The sequence below is a fragment of the Athene noctua genome, chromosome 3 (genome assembly GCF_965140245.1).
Source record: "Athene noctua chromosome 3, bAthNoc1.hap1.1, whole genome shotgun sequence".
NCBI classification, from domain to species: Eukaryota; Metazoa; Chordata; class Aves; order Strigiformes; family Strigidae; genus Athene; species Athene noctua.
Genome location: NC_134039.1, coordinates 18017172 through 18034754, shown reverse-complemented (window position 1 = coordinate 18034754; position 17583 = coordinate 18017172). Strand labels below are relative to the sequence as shown.

Here is a 17583-nt window from a genome sequence, read left to right as displayed (position 1 = left end):
TGACCAGGCACCTGGGCAGGATGTGAAGAGCATTACCTACAAAGGAACATGGCAGCTAAAAAAATACATAGATTCTTGTCACTAAGGAAGATTTTGTGACTGTGCAAGCAACAATAAGAGACCTAATTCAAAACTTACTGGAGTCAAAAAGTCACATTGACTTCAGTGAGTAATGTAGCCATCCTAAACAAAGATGGAACTAAGTTTTTCCTAAAGATCCTTTCAGAAGAAAGAACTGCAGTTTCAAAGTTTAACAGAAAGGACTTGGTAAATTATTTCATTTCTAACTTCAAATGTATCTAGCATCTTTACTCATATTGACCAGTTGGAGTCTTTTCCCCCTTCCCCTATTTTCACTTAAAAATACAGTATTTCTGCATCTCACTGAGATACTATTTGTGAAGTTATTTGAGATCTCGTAATGAAAGAACTGAAAGTCCATATTAGTACACATGACCTATGGTGTTACAAAATGGCACCCTGTAATGTGATTTTCATTTTAAAATAACCCTCTTTTACACAACATAAGTACAAGGCAACACTTCTACAAGACATTCTTTTCAGTTTTTTATAACAAAGTTTTAACTGTTTAAATTTCTCAGGTTGCAGGCTGAATTTATTTGCAAGTTTCTGGGGAAAAAAAATCAATCATTTCTAAGAGAAGGGTAAGAAGCACTTTTTCTTACAATATTTAAAAATTCATATACTAGAAATTCCCAATAAAAATGGATAATAAATGCTTCTTAGTTAGGACTTGCAATCTGACAAGCAAAATTGCCCAGATTTCAAGGCTTTCTGTCATGTACATGAATTCAATCTTGTCAAATTAAAGTTCAATAAAAGAATCATGGCTTTCATATGCTCAGTATGGAAAAAGATCAAGCTATAGGGCCAGAAACATCCCAGACCACAGGAGTCACTGACTTCAGAAGTTAGATTAGAACTTCACACCTGGGTCTCTAGCATTATTCTGCTCTTTCACATCTTCTGCAGGTGTCGTCCCCGTTTTCTCTCCAGGGCTGGCATAACAGTATGATCACCTACACTTGTTATCAGTCACTCCTGGTCTCCAAATGGCAAAACAAAGGCTACGAATAGAAATGTTTCAGCTGTTTTAATAAACTGTGCACTAATAACATTCTATATATTTATATTTTGGTGTGGATGAAAGTGTGTGTTTCAGGAGATGCATAACAAGAAAATTATAATCAAAAGACTATGTGAAAGAATCAAGAATTAAGCCTGGCTGAGTAACCTTGTAATTCTGTTTCCATAGAGTTGTGTCTTATTTATGTTATGTTCAAGTACTACTTTCTGACAGAACCACTGGAATACCTTACTTCTGTGATATAGATTCATCTTTATCTTTGGGCCCAAAAGAATGAGGAAATAGGTTTTATTTACTGTAAAATCTCTGCCCCTAGGAAAAAGGCACATCTCTATACTTCTGTAGCAACAGGCAGGAGTCACAGTCTTTGCTGATGTACAACTGGGAAAGAGCAGTCTGAACACAGTTGTTTTTAAACTATGATGTCATGGCTATTTAGAGATAGCCACCTTATCATTTGGTATTTCAAATCAAGATGTAATTCTTCTTCATAAACAAGAACTTGTTGACGGTCCAATGAAAGTGACTAATAAAAATTAATTTTCCATCAGTTATAGTGGGACAAAGACTGTTCTTGCATTTACATTGCTAATAGAATGTCTTGATGGCCAAATTCATTGAAAGTTGAAAAAAATGGGAGTTTGGGGCTTGGGATGCAGAACTCAACTTTTACAATCATCCTGAAAATGTGATTTTTCAGCTGCAGACTACCAGCTCTTCTTCTGAGATACTAAATACCCCAATGAGCTTCGTCCTTCAATAACCTCATTATTCAGTCTTATTTTTCAGTAATCTGCTGTTTTCCGTGTCCTTTGGTAGAATAAGGAAACATCCTACTTTTTGACAGTGTTTTCATGAATGACCTATCCTCCAAACGGGGGGGGAGGGAAAAAACAGCTATGTGGAATGTAGGAAATACTTCCAATCATGAATCTGTGCCTATGATCTGTAAGAATGCAGATAATGCTGTCCCCATTTTATAACTTGTTGCACTTTCATACTTGTAACATAACAATGAGTATATATGTTAATTATAACGTTGAATATCTTGAGATTTAATATTCAGTGTAAGAAATAGCATTATAAGATTGATAGGGCTGTGTTAAGTGTACTCTGTGAGATCAGCAAGTTTTGTTTCTGAAGTTTTGCATTATTTCAAACATGCAATAGCTTGCACTATATCCTAATTTAATCTCTAAGGATATGTATATGTATAGCTGACTTGTTTTACCACAGGACAACTTTCTGGTGTTCTAGACAGTCATAAACTTCATGTTTTTTAAACGCTCCCCCCCCCTCCTCCCCATTTGCTTCCCTCCACTTTGTTTAGAATGAGTAGGTGTATAAAACTGGTCATTTCCATAATGTATTCCATTAAACACATGTTTTTGAATAAGAACTATATATGCATAAGAACTTGCACATGACCAGAAAACCCTTTTCTAACCTAATCTGACAAAGGTTACTAGCTGCTCTGAACAGACATGTAGAATAGGACATTCAAATACGTGTACAAGATTTCTCGGAATACTACATGGAAAAAAAATTCTTAGTGTTTGGTTCCTTGGACCTCTCCCCTCTAACGTGCATATCCTAACAGCATGCTGGGCCTGCATTCCAAAAAGTCATCTGGATAGCTTCTTTTCGTCCACTTCCCTGGAATAACACCCTCTGATACATGGCTCAAAAGTATGCGCTTGCCTCCCTGTAATGGGCAACTCAACAGTCTACAACATACAGTAAAGTCAGTTGACTTCCACAGAGCAAACAGTGACACCTGATCTTATCAGCCTTTTCACTCTCCTGAGAATCTTTATGTAATGTTGCATTAGTAGCCTTTACTAAATTAGAAAACCAAAAGGGAAGATAAATCAATATGAATGTACGTTTGCTGATATTGATTTTTCCCCTCATAGTCAGCATGGGAATATTGTGGTTCATATTAATATAAGGAGTGGGAGAGCTTTAAACGGTTCTGCCTGGATAATTACCCAGTAGTTTTGGAAACTTCTTTAGCCTGTAATTTTGATCTAGACATTTCATGAAATCAAATCCTTCTCATGAATAATCATGTTAAGATGTTGACAATTTCTTGATGCAGATTATCAACAAGATGACTATGAGAGACATTCAACCTGTTACTCATGAAAAAGGATGAAGACTTGCGCAATGTGAAGGTCAGTGGTAGCCTAGGCTGCAGCAAACATAATATTTTGCCATTCAACATCCTGAAAGAAGCAAGGGGATTACTGGAATCACAACTCTGGAATTCAGGATACATTTCAGCTTGTTTAGGAATGTGCTGTGTGGGATCCCACAGAAGACAGCCCTGCAGGGCAAAGTGGCCCAGGACATGTGGTTGTTCCTCACAGACCCCCTTTTCAGTGCACACAAGCAGGCCATTCTGATAGGCAGGAATAAAGCAAGCATGGCAGAAACTTAGCAGGGATGAACAGGGAACTCCCATCTGAGCTCAGATGTGAAAAAGGAAGTATGGAGAGGGTAACAAGAGCAACCAGATACCCAGGAGGAATACACAGACATGGCCCAAGACCACGGGGATGGAGTCAGGGAAGCTAAAGCTCAGAGGGAGTTGGAAATAGTGGCAGATATGAAAGGCAAGAAGTGCTTCTGCAAGCACATTAGCAGTAAAGGGAAGACTGAGAAGAATGTGGACTCACAGCTTCGTCTTGCAGGGAATCTAGTGACAAAGAACATGGATAAGGCTCAGGTACCCAATGCTTTTTTGTCTTACATTTTTGTTTGTATTTTTTCCTTCCTAGTAGAGTTTGTCTTAGGCCTTCTAGGTCTCTGAGCCCCGTAGCAGTCTGTGGGAGTGGAGCACTTAAACCAGTTGGACATACAGAGATCCTTGGAATGATATGAGCTGTATATGAAGGTGTGGAGAGATGTGGCCAATGTCACTGCAAGGTCACGCTCTCATTTTTGAAAGGTCATGACTATCAGAGGAGGTTTCTGATGACTGGAAAGACAAACATCACATCCATTTCCAAGACTGAGGACTTAGGGAACTGTAGGGCAGTCAACCTAGCCAATTCCTGGGAAGATTATGGAGTAAGTCATCCCCGAAGCCATATTCAAGCGCACAAAGGACAAAAAGGAACAGCCAAACTAGATTTACCAAAGGCAAAACATGCTAGACAAATCTGACTGTCTTCGATGGTGAGAGGACTGGCTCTGTGGACAGGAGGAGAGTAATGGGCGTCACTTACCTTGATGTGAGCAAGGTGTTTGACAGTCTCCCATGCATTTTGTAGCCAAATTGTATCCAAATGTGGACTGAATAAGTAAGAAGGTTAAAAAATTTCCCTGGACAGACATGTTCAAAGGGTTGTGATCAGCAGTGTAAAGTCCTACCGGTGGCTAACTGCTAGTGGCATATGTCCCTCAGGTATTGAAATTGGGGCCAATACTGTGCATCAGTATTAATGAGCATGATTATTGGAGGGAGTGCACTGTCAGCTAGCTTGTGGATGATACCAAACCGGGGGAGAAGTCAATATGCTGCAAGGCAGGGCTACTATCCAGAGAGACTTCAGCAGGCTGCAGAAATGAACTGACAGGAACCACATGAAGTTCAACAATGGCAAGTGCAAAATCATGCACCTGGGATGGAATAATGCACCAGTAGAAGCTGGGAGACAGCTTTGCAGAAAAGGGCCAAGTGTCCTGGCAGACAATAAGCTGAACATGAGCAAGTAGCATCCCCTGGCTGCGACCTGCACCATGGACCTAATTAGCAAGAATGTTGCCAGCAGGTCACATTCTGTGAGACCACTACTGGAGTACCCCACCTAGTTTTGAGCTACCCAGTACAAGACATTGAAATACTGGAGGAAGTCTGGAGCCTCTTAAGAAAATTAGGGGGCTGAAGCACATGACATTTGAGGACAGGCTGAGAGAAATGGGCTTGTTAAGCCTGGAAGAGATGACTAAGGTAGAACTTGTCTTCAGGTGTGCAAGGGGAGGGTATAAGAGAAGTTGGTGTCAGCCTCTTGTCAGAGGTACATAGTGAAAGGATGAGAGGCAGCAGACAAGTCACAAAGAAGGAAATTCTAATTAGACATAAGGAAAATAAATTTCATTATGAGGGTGGTAAAAGACCAGAACAGGTTCCCCAGAAACACTGTGGAATCTCCATTCCTGTTGCTATTACTTTAGCCTTAAATCAAAGATCCGTTCAGATCTTGTCCCTTTAATGGAAAAGGAAAATTTGGAATATTTTTTTTTGTTACTGTAGCAGCTTAAGTACGGTATTTTCATTCACAGAACAAAGATCATATTCCTCAGTACTGTAGGACACCTGAGAATCAATGAAACTACAAACTTAACATAGTTATAATTCTCTCCTAGCATAGCAAGATGAATTTACCATCTTAAAGGAAAAACCCATAAGCCAAGCCATTTTATTCACTTGCACTGAATGAAAATGGAGTCATCACTGATGGAGTTAATGCAGATAACTGAATGCTAGAGGAAATAAAACTTTTTTTAAACATCATTTTATTACTTCATTTTCAAGTAAAATGAGCCTCTCTCCCCTTTTAGGCCCTTTTTTCTTCTGTTTTTTTTTTTTTTTTTGTGTGTGGTTTTTTTTTTTGTTTTGTTTTTTTTTTTTTGTTGGTTTTTTTTTTTTGTATACAAACACACACACATATACTACCTAAAGCTCAGACAAAACAGCTTGGTTTATATAATTTTGCAAATAGCAACATCCAAGACAGAATGTTAAAAATAGTACCCTACGCCTTTTCCTCCCTCTATATCCTAAACCACATTTCAAACAGCAGTCTCTGTTGACATACAGTTACTTTTAGGATGTAACTGCTATTTAACAGTTGGAAATAACGATACTAAGACACTTGAAAATGGTAGACTGTAGCATATCTCTTGGAACTATACAGGGGGCTTTTACATCTTGTGGCAACTGTTGCCAAGTAGTAGGGAAAACAGCTATGCTTTCTAGCAGGCTTTATCCTTTCATAAATGCTTCCTCAATCATTACAACATTTTTCTTGATGGTCAACCAACTTCTCCTACCACTCCTAAGTCTATGTCCCTTTCTTCTTCAAGCAGGCAGAGAAAGTGCATGTTGTTCTATATCCTTCAGAGACAAAAAGACAGAAAATATATGTGATGCTGTATCTGCTTCCTAATTGCTCAGTGCTGCATGAGGAGAGACTCTTCATATGTTCTGTTCCATAACAGCAATCACTTCCAACTAGGTCATGTCACAAGCAGCGATTAAAGTGACCTAAAAAATGGTTGTGGCAGAAGGGCAGTTTCCAGTAATGATGGCACACTGTTTACCAATCCTTGTGCTCAGCATTTCATTCCATCAAAACCTCAAAACAGTCCTCCGAGTCTACTTTCAGTTATAAAATCTACTTGAATTTCTCTGGCCCAAGGTATACACAACTCTGTCCTTTCAATTTCATTTTATTCCTAGCAGGTGTCCTATTCTGGCTGCAAGCCTCCTTCAGTTTTGCCCCCATGCTAACCCTGCCTTCCACTCCACCATGGCAAGCCTTGTTCCACCTCAGCTCTGTCTCTTGTACTCCACCCCATTCTTCCTGGTTCTTCTGTCCCCTCATCTCATCAGTTGCGACTCCACATGCATCCTGCTTCCCCAGTCTGTATGCTCATGTATTATATCAACAACACAATACTATCACTAGTTCTCTTTCAATCCTTATCTCTCCTTTAGAATCCAATCTACAAGTTGTGTCATGCATTTTCCACCCCCCCACCCTTTTCTTTTTGATTCAGAGATAAAACCAAACAAACAGGCTGTCTTTTGCATCAGAAAGAAAAAGGAAATTGATATTAATTAGAATAATGACTAAAGGAGTTAAGATGTTAAACTCCCATTTAACAGAGTGCATCCTCAGCAAGTTGGCAAATGACACAAACTAGGAGATGTGGCTGATATACCAGTCATGCCACCATCCAGAGCAACCTCAACAGGCTGGAGAAATGGGCCAACAGGAACATCAAGAAGTTCAACAATGGAAGTGCAAAGTTTTGCACCTGGGAAAGAACAACCCGATTTGCCACCCAGCTGGAAAGCAGCTTGGCAGAAAAGGACCTGGCAATCCTGGTGGACAGCAAGTTGAACAAGAGCCAGCAATGTGCTCTTGCTGCAAAGAAGGTGAATGGTATCCTGGGCTGCATTAGGAAAAGGATTGCCAGCAGGTCAAAGTAGGTGATGCTTCCCCTTTGCTCAGCCCTGGTCAGGTCACACCTGGAGTACTGGGTCCAGTTCTGGGCTCTTCAGTACAAGAGAGCCGTGGACATACTGGAGAGAGTCCAGCAAAGGACCACAAAGATGATTAAGGGTCTGAAGCCTCTCTCTCATGATGAAAGGCTGAGAGCTGGGACTGTTCATCCTGGAGAAGAGAAGGTTCACAAGGATCTTATCAATATATATAAATATCTAAAGGGAGGGTGCAAAGAAGGCAAAGCCAGGCTCTTCTCGGTGGTGTCCAGTGACAGGATAAGAGGCAACAGGCACAACTGAAACAGAGGAGGTTCCTACTGAACATCAGGAAATTAAATTTAAAAAAAACCAAAACAAAACAAAAAACAACCCACAACTGTGGGGTGACCAAGCACAGGCACAAGCTGCCCAAGGATGTTGCAGTATCTCCCTCATCGGAGTATCTAAGGTCCTGGGCAACCTGCTCTAGATGCCCCTGCTTGAGGGGATTGGACAACATGACCTCCAGAGGTCCCTTCCAATCTCAACCATTCTGTGACTCTGACAGCACCATGAAATACATTGTATTATCTGATCTCTTGATAACTGAACTCCCTCAGAAGCCATGTAATACTGTTTCAGAAAGATCCTTCCTTGAGTAAATAACAGAAGCACCTAAGAAAAATGTCCTGAACTTGTCTTAGTTTTACATGGTCCTGTCAGGTTTACTAGTGCCTAAATAACATGGCAATTTCACTGTAGATCACAAAGCAAGTTCATCTGAAATTATAATTAGGATGATAATAAAATTAACAGATTTGGACAAACCAGCAGGAAAAATAAGAGGAAGAAAGAAACCTCAGCCTGTTACTGCTTATGAAAGTTTTTCTTTGAAAAATCCATGTAGTTCATGTTTCTGTCAAGAAAGGTAATGTGCCTGTAAATTTAATCTGACAGAAGACATAGCACAACATCACCAGAAAATGACAAAATCAGATTGTAGGAGAGGGACTGCCAAACACCTTCATAGCTCTCAGAATTCACTGGGGGAAACAAATTCACACAAGTGTAATAAACCCAGACTCAGATACCCACTGGAGGTTTGTGCTGCTAATACCTTTAGTTTCCACTTCAAAATCTCAGTCAAAGTGCTTAAATCTTCTACTGGTTGCCTTCTGGAAGATGCCTTTGCCCAAATCCATCCCCTCTAAAAAACAGAGATAGATTGCATTCATTGTTTCCAAGGGCAACACTTCAAGGGTTATCAAGTTTTATCTTTTGGTACTGTTACACAAATCTCAGCTCCTTTTTCTACCTAGGCCTTTCTTCCCATATCTGCAAACCCTAGAGCAACACAAATAATAATCAAAATGAAGAAATAAAATCAAAATGAAACATTCTTAAGTTTTGGGAAGAAGCAAGTAATTGCATTTAAAGCACAGAAGTAATTGTGGATCCTTATTGCAACATGCTGTGTAATGAAAGAAAAAAGTCAATATTCAGTTTGAAAGGAAGGTTACTTAAAACAAGTGTGTCATTGGTATTTCCTAGCCAAATAAAGCCAGTAACAAATAAAAATGATCACCCAAAGTGTTATACCAAAATATAAAGATCATGCTATTTTAAGTTACGTGATCTCACATTAAAAGATAACATACGATAGTTTTTAAGCCTAACTTTAACTGCAGAAGATACATTTGTGAGAACCTTCACAAGCTCTTACCACCTGCGGGAGCAGATACGAAATAGCCATTTGCATCAAAAGAATTTCCCTATGGCAATTTTCATGAGAAGCTATCAAAAATGCAAAAAGATCAGGGGAATATTTGAGGCAGAAACCCCACTTTACTTGCTTGGTTATCTTAAGAATCCTTCCTTATATCATAATTTATCAGTTGTAGCTCTTTAGAATTCAGGATTGTTACAAACTTCTAACTTCATTCACTTGTGCTGTGTCTAATGCTATGAAATCCTTTATCAGTCTTTAAAAAACATTAACATTCTTCATTAAAAAAACCCAAGCAAAACAAAAATATTCAACAAAAACCAAGAAGATACTTCTGTCAGTTGAGAAGGCAATAATACACATTATCTTCATAGAGTAAAACTGTAACAGCTACAGGCATAACAGTTATTCAGAGCTTCTCCTTACTACATCATTTAACTCAAAAAAAAAAAAAAAAAAAAAAGCTGATTTGAATGTCAAAAGCCATTTTCATAAAAAGACACTTTAGTACCACAGGCACAACTCCCTATGCACCTCATCCCAGGCCCCTGACCAGACTCAGCCCAAGTACTCCTCCAGCCTTACTACCAGCTTCTTCACAGCAGCAACAGTAGCACATCTTTGTGATTTCCTTAATATGGCAAGAGCTTCTATGCCAGGTGAGGTGTAAAAAATGAGCTTGTGTCTTAATGTAATTATCTAATGGAACTTTTCATATTAGGAATTAATTAAATGAGGCCATCTTCTCTGTAACTTGTTGGAAAATAGCTCGTTCAGAGCTACAGGTGTTTGATTCTGCCAAATTAAATGGTGATTACGTGAAAGATGTGGTTGGAAAGACATTATCTTAGGTAAGCTATAATTACTATTACATCTTATTAACCTATGGGAAATAGCAGGAATGACCTATCCTCATCATTATTTTGGTGGTTTGTCTAGCCAATCAACTGTGTAAAGAATGAAGCTTATGATGGATCAAAACAGTTTATGGCAGTTTATCAGAATAGCAATAAGGTAATGGCTATCAACAATATTTTACTGATAATAAGCACATACAGTACTGGTAACAAAATTACTGAAGAACTCAAATACTGGCCAAAAATGGTTGCCTCCTCATAATAAAACCCAGTGTAATTTTTTTTTTTAACTGTAATTATAGTGAAAGTAAAGGAACTCATAAAGTTAAACCTTATGAGAAATATTACTGAAGGAAGAAGTGATTTCTCTTACATTAAATAAATAAAGGTTAAAAAAAAGCCAATACCATGTATGTTTAGAACATTATCAGCATTAGGGAGAGACTGGAGGATGTAATCTAGAATTTTATTAAGAGATCTGACAGAATCATACTTACAGTTGTATAGTTATAGAAGTCAGGCAAAATTTATGGATAAAGGTAACACCTTTTATTGTATCAACTTGTATAACTGGGAAAAAATATTAAATGCACAAAAATCTTTACATTTATAATTTTCTCATTTCTGCTCTACTGAAAGATAAGACACTGAAATCATATAGTCACTTAAAACATTGACAATCTAACACTGATAAAAATCAGATTTTTTACTGATTAAATTTACACAAGAAAGATTTTTTTTTTTCGCTATAACACTATAATTCAGTGCTCTCCCTTCCTCCTCCTGAAATAGTCTTTTCCTGGTATTAGTGGGTTTTTTCACCTCAGATTATGCCCTCTGAAAAGTGATTAAAGCTAAATCAAAAAGAATTTTTCACTCCAGATGAAGAATATCTACATAGGAAATTAGAAAGAAGAAAAAAAAAAGGTAGTTCAATTAACGATAGCATGGAACTTTCCTTTAGTTCTCCTGCAGATAGGCCACTGGCAGAAATTAGGCCTATAAAAAAGGTAAAGCTCAGTAATTTTCAACTAAACATACAACAAAAGAAAAAAGTGTAGAGTTACTATCAGAATCACTTAGCAACACGTAAGTCAAAGAAAGAAACAGTCTTTTGGTAAAAACCCAGGCTCTTACATGCAGAAAAAAAACCAACCTGCAACTGAAAATCATAGTAAATTATAATTTATTATTGCACACACAGTATGTATAATATCAGAATTTAAAAACCACAATGCCAAAGAACACTATCCCATTAACACTTAGGGATATGGTGTAGTTGGGAACTGTCAGTGTTAGGTCAATGGTGGTTGGACTAGATGATCTTCAAGGTCTTTTCCAACCTAGATGACTCTGACTCTTGTGTGGACTAGCATTTGCAGAAAATCTCAAAACCGTCTCATAAACTTCACCAGGGAGCAACATTACAAACACACATGTGCATGGTAATAACTTAATGTGCTGGGGTTTAATTGGGTCAGGGGGAGAGTTGTTTTGAGTTGGAAAGAAAGCAACAAGATTTAGTTTTAGTGCAGAGATACATTTTTTTAATAACTAGACCAGATGAAACTATATAGTCTGACCCTATATTCATTAAGGAACCTTTAGCAAGTAATAAATTACCAACAAGACTAAAATTGCTTTAATCATTAGGACTGGAGTTAAGAATCGATCCAACAGTAGAGCCCACAATTTCAACTTTTGAGCAAGAGGAAATCACTCTAATGCTAGCTACTGAGAGCCTGTAATAAATGTGAGCTGAAAAGACCGTACATGTCAACAGTGTCTGGGAAGGGATGCAGCTAGCCTCCAGCACAAACCACAGAGGCACTCGTTCCCAAGTGGTGAGAGCTACCATGCTGCAGAGTTGTGAGCACATCCCCAGAAATATGTGGAGCATGGGTAACCAAGCCTTGTGGGATCTTCCTGGCTCCGCAAGAACAACTCAATGTTCCCCAGGAAGCCGTCATGCTGGAAAGCACCACGTGAAGATATTCAAGTGGCCCTGAATAGAGTAAGAGGAGCTTATTAATGCTGCCTTAACACCCTTTCCACTAGCAGGGGCAGCGGTGGGGCTACCAGTCAGAGTGAGAAGCAAATTATGGCAGCCATGAGAAGGAATAAAAAGGAAAAGGCAACTACTGTGCAATAACAACTCTAAAGGGACTGGAGATGAGGAAGTGAAGCAAATGAGGTGCTCAACACTACATTTTCTCAAGTGATTACTGCTGTTTATTTAAAAAAATTGCTGCTCAGAGAAAGGACTGAATGTGAACAACCAGGAAAACAGTTAGTTGAAGCTGTGATCTCAGTGACAGTATGAACACTTGTTTTTTAATCAGCTTTTTTCCGCAGTCAGACTGGTTCACACTGTGGCCACATATGCACATGTGCCAGTACAGTACCAAGGTGCCAGAATGGCAGGACTGAATGGCATGGAATTTGGGACAGGGAGTGTGTATGCCCAGCAGTGCCACCAAATATATTCAGACCAAATCATATCCTCAGTGCTGATAATTTGCTGTAGGAGGCACAGCTTAGTCTTTACAAGTGCCATAGATTCTTGAATGCAAAGGCTTAACATCTGTTTGAACAATCCTTGTGAAAAGGTTTAGCCGAACCATCTTAAAGTTTATTATTAATGGAGACCTTAAGAACATCATGCTACATGGATTTTGCCTTAAATTGGTCTGGATATTACTTACACAAAATGCCTTTCATACCATGTCAAAAGCATAGGTGTGGGGTTTTTTAACAGAATAATATCCAGGTGGGTGGAAGAAAAACGTGTGACATTCTAATTATATACTTCATGAAATTATGACATTTTGAAAGCTAGAAAATTACTTTGTTTCATAAACAAATTACAATAAAATCATTCTCACTTGATTTGATAGTTATTGTCAACTACTGGATTACCGACTGTAAGCAAATAACTGCAGTTTAAAGAATCAACCTCTTTAGGCTGTGACATTCTTGCTAAAACATCCTTAACTTTTTAGATGCAGTGACAATTCAGTGTTTCTCTTCTTAACAAGATCTTGTTTCACTGGAAAATTTTTAGTCTACTATCAAGTGATCCCATAAAGCAGGGCAGAACTAATGGCTTTATTAAGTACCTTTACTTCAGGCTAAATGGAAGGAGCAATTACATCCCACTTACATAGCAGAACAGCTGGAACCAGCAGAATCTACCTCACAGTGCAACAGAAAATACTAAAAAGGCCTCATAAGAAGCTTGACAGTTTCACTGACTCAAAAAACAGAGCTAGGGAAACTGTCTGTCCAGCTATGTTAGAAAGGGGTGCAGTAATCCAGGAGGGAGCTAGTTCTAAAGCAGCATCCACAAACAGGGCACTGAAAAAAGACAGACAAAATTTTTGACAGGCCTATTTCAATATATTTAACCTCACAGCTTGATTTTCTTCCATGGAACTCAAGGAAACAGGACACTCAACAATCTTCCTATGTCAAGAGAAGGGCACAGGAGACACACTTGAAATGGTCAGTCTGTCTCTCCAGCATAACAAACATGCAAGGCTTCAAGTACTGGTTACTACTTGGCCTGATAAAAGGGGGAACAACAGAAAGAAGGTAAGTTGTATAAGTTGAAAGACACCTTATTTCTGTTTTAAACATTTTTTTCATTTGGGACAGGGCTGCAGTCCGTCTTCTAAATTTTGTATACTGCTTCCTTCTACCTGGTAACAGTTACGAGTAACTCTTTTCAGTTCAAATTAATAGCCTTTGAAAGACAGTTTCTATAACACATTCTTCCTTATGGGACGTTGCAATACACCCTCCCCACCACTACCAAAACAAAACAATAACACACACACACAAAAAAGCAGGGCACTTTTTTTGTAATTATTGTTGGAGGGAGCAAAGGCATCTGGAAAGATAGTAGGGCTCCAAGAGTTTGACAATTCTATGCCTTGGTGGCAAGCTGAGACTTCTTGTAAGCAGGGGAATTGCCAAAGAATTGGAGATGGTAATAGGAAACTAGCACATGAGAAAGAGTGTGATTAGGACTATCTGGAAATTGGGAATTGAAAACTATCTAATCAACAGAAAGAAATGACTGTGCATCTGTTCACTATTTGAGCAACATGAGTTATCTTTCCTACTTACTACTTTTTCTTTTTTTGACATTCTATTCTGATAATTTCCAGACCAAGAACAGCAATTTTCCTTGTCCACCATGAGCCCATATATCTTCCTTGCTGTTACAGGATCTGTAAGTCATTCAGAGCTTTGCAATAAAACTGCTTAGAGCCATTTTCCTACCATGAGTATATCAACAACACTTAAAACCTTCTAAACTCAAAAGCTGTGTTTCATTACAGTCCCAACTGAAACAAGGTGGCTTTAGAAAAAGAGGAACTAAGAGTAAGATGGTTTATAATAAAAGGGTATGTACAGAGGTTTCCTCTCCCACTATATGCTTGCAGAGCAAGCTGTAGGTCCTTATTCTTAGTAACGCAATTTTTAGTGGCCTTCTGGGCAACAACAAAACCTACATGTTCTCTCCCAAATCCCAAAGAACAGCCCCTCTTTCTGTCCTTTCTGAGAGCATACCCATTCCTCAGTCCACTTAAGAGACTCACTGTCCCTGCATTTAATACTATGACTTGCTGTCTCTCAGTTCTCTTCTATCCCCACTTCACATTATGGAAGCTTTTTCACCTGAGCTTGCCCATTTGCTCTTGGAGCAGATGCTACCGTTCAATGTCAGTCTTCATCCCCTATGTCCAGCTACTGCCCTTTTAAAAATGTTGTGTCAGGGATATTGCAAACAAACACGATAGCATCCATCACCTTTGCCTTTAGTTCTTCTAGGGTATCCCATTCTCTGGAAGAAAACATATTGACCTATTGCTTCTGTACACAGAAGGTGGTAACTCCTTCCAAAATTGCTACTTCAGTGGGAGGTGTTGAAGTAAAAAAAATTTGCTCTCGCAGGGGACAAGTTAAGCAGATCTTTTAAATGTAAGTACGTATTGAGTTTATCTTCCTGCCACATAAAGCTCATGTGTTTGCTGTAAACTGTTGATATCAATAGATTAATAATAAATATGTGTCTGACAAGAAAATATGGTAACTAAATTCATGGTCTTGTCCATCTGTTCCTCTGCTGTTTGTATATTTCCATATCATAGTATGCTTGTTTATGTTTCAGCTGCTTGTCACATGTATGTGTATATATATATACGCTAGGGCTGTATGATGGCTTAGTTTGCACTCATGTTCTTTTTGCCTTAAGTTCTACGCAGAAGTCTGTGAGTATATGCTAGCAAATACAGACTGTGTACATTCATCGATCTGAAACAACTTTTCCTGTTTGAGTGCTGTGCGTGCATTGCATCAGTGTAGTTTGAGCAGACAGGAAGCACTCACATCCCTACAGACACTTGTGCTTACAGGGACATGTGCTAACTTTGCAGTGTCTCACATGTACGTTCCCTCCACAGGCACACCTGTGCACACGAATGTTCCTGTACATATGTAAAGTCGAGCCTACGTGGCTTCAGCTCCACCTTGGCATGTGGCTCCCTGCTCTCCTGAGGCTGTGTTGCGGTGCGCACCACAGCTTCTTCCGCTTAGGCTAATGGCTATGTGGTGAGGGCGAAGGGCTCCCCGCTCGGCACAGCGAGCGCCCGCGCTCTGGCGGCACTTCCCGCCGAGCCTGGCCAGTTCTCTCAGGCCTGCAGCCGCGGGAACCATGTTGTTCCTCGGGCGTGCAGCTGCCCTTCTGGAAAGGAAGGCAGGCAGTGGCCTCCCCAGGGGCAGCGAGAAGCCCGAAAATGAAGGGTGCCGGCACCGCGGGAAAAGCAGCCAGCACAGGCGGGTCGCTGCCGGAGGAGGCGCTGCGAAGCCGGCTGGCCCTCCTCGTCTCCTCACGGCCGGGGCGGGCCCCGCCAGGCCGCCCCTCAGCTTGCCCCGTCGCCAACGGCAACAATCCTGAGCCGGCGGCGCTCGGCGCTCGATTGCGGCGTCTGGGCTCCGACTCCCGCTCGCTCTAACTCCGACTGGGCGGGCGGGGGGCGGAAGCCGCCACCCCTCCTCTCGACGTTGGATTGGTTGCGCCTACTAGGAGCCCTGTGTTGTTGTCGGAGGCAAAATGGCGGCGGCGGTGGCCGGGGCCGCCCTGCTGGGCAAGGGGCTGGACATCAGCCTGGCGGCGCTGCAGCAGCACGACCCCTACATCAGCAGCATCGTGGACGTGGCCAGCCAGGTGGCGCTCTACACCTTCGGGCACCGCGCCAACGAGTGGGTACGTGAGACCGCCCCTCCCCGCCCCCTCCGCCGGGAAAGGCGGGGCGGGGGGAGACGCGGCTCCGCCCACCCCTGGGCAGGGGGCGGGGCGTAGGGCAGGGGGCGGGCGGCGATGAGGCCCCGCCCCTCCCTTGTGCGCGGGGGAAGGGGAAGGGGCGGGTGCCGCCATAGCTGAGGTGCGAGGCTAGTGTCGGTGTTCTGTGGTGCTCCCAACGCTTATCGGGCTGGGTGCCTGGCTCAGCCTCTGGGGACTGTGAGAAACTGTGGTGCCTAGGAAATAGGGTTTGAAAGGCTCACAGGGCTGTAAAAGTTTTATCCGGCAGGGCAGGGCTGTAGGAGACTGGGGTTTAAACCAGGGCATAGGCTCAGGAACTCCTCTGCCATTCAAACATCTGTAACAGCACTGAAATGCATATAAAAGAGTGTTGGAATTACAAATATAAAACGCAGACTATTTAAGACTTTTAAAAAAATCATTAACATGAGGAATCTTTTGGCCATTTAACATTCTGGCTGTTTGCAGGCAGTTCTTGGCTTGCTCTAATCATGGAGCTTTCGGGCCTGTGTTTGAAGAACCCATGCATTTTGCCTTTGGTGTGGTTTTCCTTTTACCCATCCTGAGTGTCAGCCCTGAGGGAAGGCACTGTTTGGAAAATCCTCTGCCCGAATCTGGCCTGTGCATTGCCCTCAGGCATAGCAGAGGGTCAATCCAGTAGAGTGTTTAGTCTCATGGTGTTGAGCTTTTAGCCTTTTCATATCTTGCCATAGAACTTGGGTCAGCTGCACAGTGACCTGTAGTCTCTCACCACCAGCCAATGAAGATGGGTTTAGATATTTTTTTCATGGCTTAGGTGAGAGAGAGGTGTAACTGATGGAATTGGTGAAACAGAGATAAAGGAAGACTCAATAATGGCTAGCAAAATGCTGCCCTTATTTCAACTTTCTTAACTTTCCTTTTCTTCAGGAGAAGACTGATGTGGAGGGAACGCTGTTTGTTTATACAAGGTGAGGATGTTACATTTTAATGCCTGCAGGTGAAACCTGTGGATGTGGAAAAGCTAGCTGGGATGGAGCATGGTTGACTGAAGTAAAATGCTCCTCCTTGTTCAAGGGTGAAAAGAAACTGGGATTGGCAGAGGCAAATGCAAGGAAGAAAACACTGGGAAGAAGGCATCACTTTATATTTGGATAAGACTTCTACATGTGATTTAAATCTCAATGTGGGTAAACCATAGAAAACTGTTCTGTTATTTTAAATAGGATGTAGCTTTTACAGTTTAGAAGATGTCTGAACAAAAAAGAAATAGTGGAGTAAATAATGGTACTCCTTAAAGTAAGGGAATGGTAGATCTTATGAAGTATTGTGTTCTCTACTTAAGGAACTTTCATACCGCTT

At 40.8% G+C, this 17583-nt stretch overlaps 2 protein-coding genes across 7 annotated transcripts in view; one reads left to right on the top strand and one right to left on the bottom strand.

Moving 5' to 3' along the window:
• The window catches only part of CACNA1C (calcium voltage-gated channel subunit alpha1 C), a 491623-nt gene that overhangs the window by 461932 nt on the left and 12108 nt on the right, over positions 1 to 17583 (bottom strand). The gene's annotated exons all lie outside the window — the stretch shown is intronic.
• Positions 15861 to 17583, top strand: part of DCP1B (decapping mRNA 1B) — a 50855-nt gene continuing 49132 nt past the window's right edge. For 2 of the 3 annotated variants that reach the window (XM_074902154.1, XM_074902153.1), the window contains exons 1-2: positions 15861 to 16185; positions 17152 to 17192. In XM_074902154.1, the coding sequence (XP_074758255.1) occupies positions 16033 to 16185; positions 17152 to 17192 (194 nt within the window). In that variant the 5' untranslated portion in view covers positions 15861 to 16032. The remainder of the gene's footprint in view (positions 16186 to 17151; positions 17193 to 17583) is intronic. The other variant, XM_074902155.1, reaches the window with a different exon arrangement.